The following is an 8,908-nucleotide window of genomic DNA, read 5'->3' as shown; positions in this document are numbered from 1 at the left end:
CATACTACATCGATCATCTGTATTTGGGGTTGCGGCTGTCAGTGTGGTCTTATTAAAGGTGACCTTAAACTACATGCCTACACCAACTCACCATAGTCAAACAGAAAGCTGTAATTTTGAACCTGCAGTTCTTGACCTTAAAGCACAAGTCTCAGCTCATTCCCTTAAGAATGCAATCCTGATGTGCATTTTTAAAATCTTGAGCAGATGGAGGCAGGATAGCTTGTTGGAAAGACTTGGAGGAGTCCCTTCTGCCCTGTCTGGGTCTATTTGCCAAAATAAACGACATGTATCAAGGCAGGGCATTGGTCCAAGCCCATAGAAATTCTACTAGCCATCCAAACAGTGATAGTGTTTCAGATTGGTTCAGGTTAAGGAGAGAGAAATGATGCGTGAGCATCTGGCTACTATAGCCTGCTGATGGCGTTAGTCCCAGAGGTGGACCCAGGGTGGGAGGAGCTGCCTCCAGGACCCCTATGACATCTGCCATTGGCAAGCATGGTAACATCCAGGCACTGGTAGCCGACTGCCAGGTGTAAACCTCACACCATTTCCTGTTAGCTGTGTGACCTAACCAACTATGTCCCCTTCTCTCAGCCTTCTCTTTGCCTCCTTTTATGAAATAAAGCCGGGATGAGATGCTATGTAAAAAGCCCTTCCTGCTCATACTTTCTGTGGCTTCTCTGACACTGGTGTGATTTCTTTTTGTCAGTGGTGAGAGAGGCCCACCCAGCCACCTGCTTGTCTGTAGCCTCTATGTTCTCACACTGACCTCTGCTGGCCATTCTGAAAAATGTCGCCAAGAACTTCTTAGGGGAAAAAAACTTCAAAAACAAGCAGCAGGTCTTCCTTATTTAGTATCAAGCTTAAACAATCCAGTGGACACTGATACAGAAACTTTATGCACGGGGAAATAAGAAAGAAAATCTGTTTACTCTTCACTTAGAGGCCTCGGCTGGCTATTATGAAAAGTGTTGCTACAAGAATGGCTCTCTCATTGTTTTCTTTTGCCATTTTCGTTTATTAATGGTGCTCTGTGCCACTGTATGAAAGGATTTCTGTAGTTCTCTGGTGTCCTAGTGGATAAGGAAGTTGTGCTGCCAATCCAAAGGCAAGCGGTTCAAATCCACTAGCTGCTCCACAGGAGAAAGATGAGTAATCTCCTCCTATGCTATTTACAGTCTTTGAGAGCTCAGACACAACAATTATCCTTTGACTTCAGGCTGTCAAGAGGCCTGCAGCCTATGCTGAGGAGGCAGCTCTGAGCCAGCAGTGCCTCACAGGCATTGGGACATCTCACAGGTCCTGCTTCTTGTCTTTAGGACAATCACAGAAGTTCCTAGCCAGACTGCTGACATGCCTATCAAGTCAAAACACCTGTGGCCAGCCTAGAAGTGTGTATTCCTGTGAGGGTCACCCACTCTTTCAAATGGCCCTTGGAGAAAAAGAAAATGGAGCTTAAAAAAAAATTCCCAACTTTTTAATGGTTTGCGTACAACCATTAATAGACGTTGTGTTTCATTTATATACATTGTGGGCTATTATCACCTGGTCTCTTCAAGTACCCATTGCAGCTTTCCTATTCCTTCACCCTCCCCCCCAATCCTCCCACTAACTTCCACTATCCTAGTGATTGCCCACCCCCTTCCCCGTTCCCAAATCCTTAAGAGACCCACTTTAATCTTAGTCGGCTGTGCGACTGTCCAGGTGGCAAATTCAACATGTCAGCACCACCCCGCCCCCCCACCCATCACTATTCCAAACCAATAGAAAGGAAGCTGGCCATGGAATCCTGCCTTTTCTGGATGTCATCAGGTTTCCTGTTAAGTCCAGCCTTGGAACTGCCTCACAGCTAAGTCTCCTCACTTATCCTCGCTCAGCATACACTCCCAGAGGTGGAGTGTGCCAGCCCCTATCTCCACCCTGGACACTACAGACACTCTTCTCCTGTGGTGAGCAGGATGGGGACAGGACCACACAACAGTTCACTCTCGCAGTAGCTGTTAAATGGTTTCTCGTGCTCTCCCCTCCCCTCCCTTGATGTGGGAAAGCTTTTGGCAAGGCCTAGACTTGGGTCAAAACTCAATACCCTAACTGAATTCAATACCTTCTCTTTTAATAATAACATGGCCTCAGTAAACCTCCCCCCATGCCCACGCCCTCCATCCTCCCACCAAGCAGGTCCCCTCCTTCCCCAACAGCTGGTTCTTATCTGCTTCCCTTGTTTCAGCCTCAGGCAGGCAGCCCTTGCCTCATGCTGTCACACACATGTTCCACTGAATGCGTGCTAATTGAAAAGTTTCAGCCCTGAAACACTGTTTTCCTTGCATTTGTCCTCTGTTCCCAAACTTCATGGGTTCATCGTTTCCTACCATATCAAGTCTTCCACATTCCTAACTTGCTTCCCAGGCCCACTTCAGTGGGGTCCATTCAGCATCTCCAGTTGGGCCTACGACTCCCCACCTGCCCTCTAAGCCATAAACAGAAAGTAAGCATTCCACAAACCCTCTGTGGTTAACCTTTTCTGTGTGTTCCTGGAACACGTACAGTCTGTTACGGACTTGGACTGGTTGTTGTCGTTTTGTGTACATTAGTCTCCAAAGGAAGGTCCACAGTTTAGACATCTTCACAAACTCATGCCAGCATGGCAGCACTGTTTACTGAAAAGCTACCTTCTTTCACTTTTCCACTCAATTATTGTAAAAATTTTGTTTTAATGGTAATATAAGTAGAGGGAGACGAAGAGAACAGGAAGAGAATGGACAGATAAGGAGCGTGAGTTTGGCATTAAAACAGATAGAGGAAAGGTAATTCTGAAGAGGAGGGTCAATAAGATATCAGAGCCAGGAAGCCAATATTGATATACATTGAATTAGTGCTTGGGCTCATGAGTGATGTCAGAAGCAGTGGACAATGTGCGCACATGAATGACTTCAGAGAACAGGGACCAGAGTGAGAAACACCCTCTAAACGTTGAACTCTCCATAGCATCATCTCATTGGCCCAGACTCCAGCCCTGAGGCCTATCCATAGAAGGAGTCCATAAATAGGGCCTCATCTCCCTAGCACAAGGCCTCTCATCCATATTTCCTTTCAAGGAGAGAGTCATCCCTTTGGAAATGTAACTTTCTTATAAATCTATCTTTACTTTTTTACCTTAAAAAATATATTATGAAGGGGGCTCTGGTGGCCTAGTGGCAAGACACTGCACTGCAATCCCAGAGGTGCGCGATTCAAATCCACCAGATGCTCTGCTGGAGAAGCAGGGGGCAATCTCCTCCTGTACCAGTCAGGTCTGATTTGATGGTACACGTAAAAAATAATACAATAAAAATAAAGAAAAAATATCATTTTAAAAATATATTATGAGTAATGCAACTAACAAGTTCATACAGGACATGTATGAGAGAAATCTGTATAAATGTGTGAATGAAAGCCAATAAAATGTAAAAAAAGAATAAAGGATTTCTTTCTTTTTATTGTGATTTTAGCAAAAGTTTATAGAAAAGTTAGCTTTTCATTCATTCACTGTTGCACATTTTCCTCCCTCTACTTCCCCCAGTCCACTTTGCTATACAGCTCTTATTCTGGACTTTTGTTATTCAAATAAAGCCTAATCATATATTTCTATTAAACAGTTCTTTCCCTCATCCATTCCAATGCAATGTTCCTGATCCATTCTTTACCTATTTTCCCCCAACCTCCATGTGAGTCCCGTTTTGTAACAGTGGCACTATACAGTATTTGTCCTTTTGTGACTGAGATATTTCACTCAGCATAATGCCCTCCAGGGTCACCCATGTTGTACATTTTATGAGTTCCTTGTTTTTCAGTGCTGCATAGTATTCCATTGTGTGAGTACATCATAGTCTTTCTATTCATTTATTTTTTTTTATCTGCACTTGGTTTGCTTTCATTTCTTTGCTATTGTGAATAATGCAGCAATAAATATGGGTGTGCATGTATCTCTTTAAGTGGTGGTTCTAGTTTATAAGAATTTTTTAAAAAATGACAAGAACTGTAGCAAACCATTGTAAACCACATGGGCAGTAATAGTATCAAAAATAAAAGTTCACTCTTCACTTTTATCATTTCTACTTCCCAGATGTAAAAACTCTAACTTGAAGTTTTTAAGATAAATGGATTATCACTCAACTCATTGCTATCAAGTTGGAACTGACTCATAGCTAACTCTTGTTGGGTTTTCTGAAGCTGTAAATCACATGAGAGGAAATGGCCCATCTTTCTGCTTTTGGGCTGCTGGCAGAATGTTGACTACCATCGAGTCAGAACCAACACATAGCGATCCCTCCAGTGGGTTTTCAGAGGCAATAAATCACACAGGAGGAGATTGCTCATCCTTTTCCTATGGAGCAGCTGGATTTGAACCTCATACCTTTGGGATTGTAGTGTAGCATCTTATACTGGGTGGTTGTTGTTGGGTGCCATAGAGTTGAGTATGACTCATATTAACTCTATAAACAACAGACCAGAACCCTGTCTTATCCTATGTCATGTTCAAAATCTCTGAGACACTTGAGCCCATTGTTGTAGTCACTGTGTCAATCCAGCTGGTTGAGGGTCTTCCTCTCTTTTGCCATTTCTCCATCTCTCCTAGCATGATGTCCGTCTCCAGTGAATAACCTCTCCTAGCAATATACCCTTGTTGTTGTTATGTGCCATCATAGTAACACTATGCACTGAATCCTGCTCTGAACCCTGCTTGTACCCTGTTCTATCCTGAGCCAATCTCACTGCTTCAGACACATATACCCTTACTCATTACACCAGTCACTGTGTCAATCCATCTCATCTGGGCTCTTCTTCTCTTGTGCTGTCCCTCCACCCTTCCAAGCATGGTGTCCTTCTCTAAGGACTCCTGCCTCCTAGCAACATGTCCAAAGTATGTGATACAGAGATTCAAAATGCTTGCCTCTAAGGGGAAGTTTGGTTTTACCCTCTCCAGGACAGACCTGCTTCTTCCCTTGGCAGTCTATGGCCACATGCCCTAACAACAGGCCCTGAGCTAGCACACTTTCCACCCACTAGGCTACCAGCATTGTTAAACTGTTTTTAGTCTGAAATCTGTAGGAAGAAGGCTGGTGCTTGGAGGAAGGTGAGTGGAGAGAATTTATTTTATTTTATTTATTTTTGCAAGAATCTGAGATCTTCAGGGGCGTAACTGCCACTTGAAAATGGTATTCCAAAGGACCAGCACAGCATGTTGCCTCTCTGCTATGTGACGCTAGTTACCACCTAAAGAGCATAAAGCATCTGTCCTGCTTTTGGCCTTTTAAAAAAATAAACCTTGCAGTTGAATTACTATTAAAGGGCATATTTAATGGGCTCTCTTCAGTTTTTCAAAGATCTGTGGGGGACTAGGGATAGCCAGAAAAGGGGCTGAGAAGAGATGGGAGGCATTTATGAAAATAGGCTTTCTACCTGAGATAGTGTTGTGGTCTCTAAGGGGTAATGCACAATACTAATGGTTTTCCTTTTTCTGCCAAGGAAATTTCAGTCCCTACAGGGATTTCTTCTAAATGATAGACTAGTCCACCTCTGTTGCACCCACTAGGGTTAATTCTCTGTCTCAGCCAGCTTTAAAATGTCAGCCTGAACTCTCAGACTTAATTGTTACCTGACACTTCATAACCAGGGTATTCAAAATCTCAGCTTGCTCCCTCTTGCTATCATGATTGATACTTAATGGATACTCGCAGGCTTATTGTATTTTACACATTCAAACTGTACAGAGGGTAGAGAAAAGGAGAGCAAATAAGCAATCTCTCTCTCTCTCTCTCTCTCTCTCTCTCTCTCTCTTTCTGTGTGTGTGTGTGTGTGTTCAGCTGCTTGTGCAGCACAACTGTGTACCCTGTGAATATCTGTTCCCAAGTGTATACATGTAGCCTACCCAAGAGTCAGCTCCTGGGTTTCTAGGTTCTCCCGTCTCTAACCTGAAGGGCAGCATTCTTTTGCATAGCCTTTTCTGGGCTTCACTGCAGGCGTGTGGTTGGCCATTTGGGCACAAGTTATAAAATGTCATGATGCTCTCCAATGTTCTAGTCATTCACTATTTTGACAATCTGATGGATGGCCTGGCACTAACTAGGAAGAGGACAACATCATCCACCCTGAATAACTAATCTCCTAAGAAGTACAAAGTTGAAGGATCTCAGTGCACATGAACCTTATTAAATGTGCTTATAAAATGTGTTCTATCCAAATAAGCTTAGCAGCCCCTAAAATAGCCTTTTTTTCTGATCTGTGTCTGGAACTTTGGCATGCCTCAGAGATCTCTAAGCCAAGATTATTTGGTGAAGTGATGACAGTGTTCTTAGCGCATGGGAAAATGGGAAATGGGGATGTGAAAACAACTATTGACTAACTGTACTCTTTTTGTCCATTTTAGGGACAACCTGGACCTATTGGAATTCAAGGACCACCAGGTCCTCAAGGATTTGCTGGCCCTGGTGGTTTATCAGGATTGAAAGGAGAAAGGGGCTCCCCAGGTTCATTGGGACCATATGGACCAAAAGGAGATAAAGTAAGAATGTCAAAGCTTAATTTTTCTTTGATGCATGAGACACATGCTACTGATTAAACAAGTGAGCTCACTGTGGCAAGAAGTCATGTTGGTTTAAGCTAGGCATCATAGCTCAGAAGCCCTATTAGCTGGACAGTTGCTATTGTTAGATGCTGTCAAACTGACAATGACTCATAGCAACCCTATGCAGTAGAGATTAAAAATCCAAGCAAGGAGACTGGGAAATGTGGCATCAGAATACTTAGAAGCAATCTGAACCATAAATACCAGGAAAGAGCTACAGGAAAGGAAATGGGTAATATTGTGGTGGCTGACTGGGTAAGTTTAACAGCTCTTTATGTTCCCTAAGTGAAGGATTGGTCTCAGAACACGGATATACCCAAGACCCTAGTTTAAGGCAAATTATTGCTTGGAAGTCGACTAGGGAACCACATAGCACAATGAGGGAGGGAGTGCAAAAGATTTCTAAACAGCTTAGGTAATTGAATCACAGAAACAAACCCACAGAATCTAAAAGAGATCAATGGGATTGCATTGTCTATTACATTCTTTCCCTACCCCTTTCTTTAGGGTCCCATGGGAGTTCCTGGCTTTCTTGGTACCAATGGGATTCCAGTGAGTATGTCCACAGAGGCATTTTTAATATATATCGTTTAGGCCTTGACTCCTAGTGCCAGATGTTTGACCTTAGCAGAAGAGTGTCTCACGCAAGCATGCTTCAGTCAAGTAATATACGTGGTGGCATCTGAAGAACAGTGGCCACGCACTATTTCTCTTGGATTAAGTTACGAACAGCCCTAAATGATCGTTTATGTGCAGCCATACGAAATCATAAATATATTAGGTAAAATAAGTTCCTAAAATAAGATTTTATGGGTCGAGGGGAGATTTGGTTGGGGGGATGAGAGATTGGTTCTGAAGTATAGAGACAATGCCACATTAGGGCCTGCATCTCCTAGGAACCCATGAAGACATTACAAGAAAGATGAATACTGAGAAAAGAAAGATGGAAAGGTGAAAAAAAGCATTTAAGGTTTTGCTTTCTCCTGTCATGTTCCAGTCAAACCCTGTTTTATATGCCCACACAAAAATGCATTCTATACCATACAATGTGGAATATTTTTCCCCTCAATATTTTAAATTGTGATTTTAATGAAAGTACACAGGAAAGTTGGATTTTCATCCATTCATTGTTGCACATTTTCCTCCATACCCTTTTAACATTTCCCTTTTAAAATTTCCTCCCTATATCACACCCCCATGTATCCCCCAGTCCACGTTGCTATGATCTCTTATTCTGGACTGCTGTCTTACAAATAATGCCTAATCATATATTCCTATTCAACAGTTCTTTCCCTCATCTGTTCCAATGAAGTGTTCACTATTTATTCACTCTTAGTTTTCCCCAACACTCATATGAGTCCTGTTTTGTAACAGTGGCATTATGCAGTATTTGTCTTTTTATGCTGAGATATTTCATTCAGCATAATGTCCTCCAGGGTCGCCCATTTTGTATAATATTTTATGAGATCCTTGTTTTTCAGTGCTGTGTAGTGTTGAATTGTGTGAATATACCATAGGGGTTGTTTTGGGGGTTTTTTTGTTCTATTTATTCATTTGTTGATGGGAAAGTCGGCTGTTAAGGACCTCTCCAAAGTACTGAAGAGCAATGGTGTCACTCTGGAGACTAAGGTGCATCTGATACAGGCCATGGTCTTTGCATTCACTTGTTGTGCATCAGAGAGTTGTACAATGACTAGGGAGGATAGAAGGAGAATTGATGCCTTTGAGCTGTGGTCCTGGAGAAGAGTGTTGAATGTACTATGGCTGGCCAAGAAAACAAACAGATTCATCCTGGAGAGGGTTAAACCGGGCTGCTCCTTGGAGACAAGGATTCTGGGGCTTTGTCTGACATACTTTGGACATGTTGTAAGGATGGACAGGTCCTTGGAGAGGGACATCATACTTGGGAGGGTGGAGGGACGGTGCAGGAGGGGAAGACCCTCTATGAGATGGATTGATTCAGTGACTGGGGTGATCGGGATGGGTGTTGTCAGAGACGGTGTGATTGGCACAGGACAGAGCAGAGTTCAGGGCTGTTGTACATAGGGTCACTCTGAGTTGCAAGCGACTCGATGGCACATAACAACAACAACAATCCATTTGTTGCAATGTAGACTTTAATGTTTCTATTCTGGGCAATTTCTCATGTGCTTCATTCATTCATTCTCTCAGCAAGCATTTCTTTTTTCTATATAAAATTTTTATTTTAGGCTGGCATTGGGGTGGGGGTAAGACTGAGAAAAACTGGATGAAATATGTTTACGGCATTGAAGTCTATGGGGGAGAGAATAGTCTAAAAGT

At 42.8% G+C, this 8,908-nt stretch overlaps 1 protein-coding gene across 1 annotated transcript in view; it reads left to right on the top strand.

Annotated features, from left to right (window-relative positions):
• Positions 1–476: 476 nt before the first annotated feature.
• COL4A6 (collagen, type IV, alpha 6) overlaps positions 477–8,908 on the top strand; it is a 121,135-nt gene continuing 112,703 nt past the window's right edge. Inside the window, exons 1-3 of the mRNA XM_006889949.1 lie at positions 477–533; positions 6,410–6,544; positions 7,115–7,159. Coding sequence (XP_006890011.1) covers positions 477–533; positions 6,410–6,544; positions 7,115–7,159 — 237 coding nt within the window. The remainder of the gene's footprint in view (positions 534–6,409; positions 6,545–7,114; positions 7,160–8,908) is intronic.

The sequence above is a fragment of the Elephantulus edwardii genome, unplaced genomic scaffold (assembly GCF_000299155.1).
Source record: "Elephantulus edwardii isolate Elephantulus edwardi_28Jun2011 unplaced genomic scaffold, EleEdw1.0 scaffold00083, whole genome shotgun sequence".
In the NCBI taxonomy this organism is placed as follows: domain Eukaryota; kingdom Metazoa; phylum Chordata; class Mammalia; order Macroscelidea; family Macroscelididae; genus Elephantulus; species Elephantulus edwardii.
This window is presented reverse-complemented; position numbering and strand designations above follow the sequence as displayed.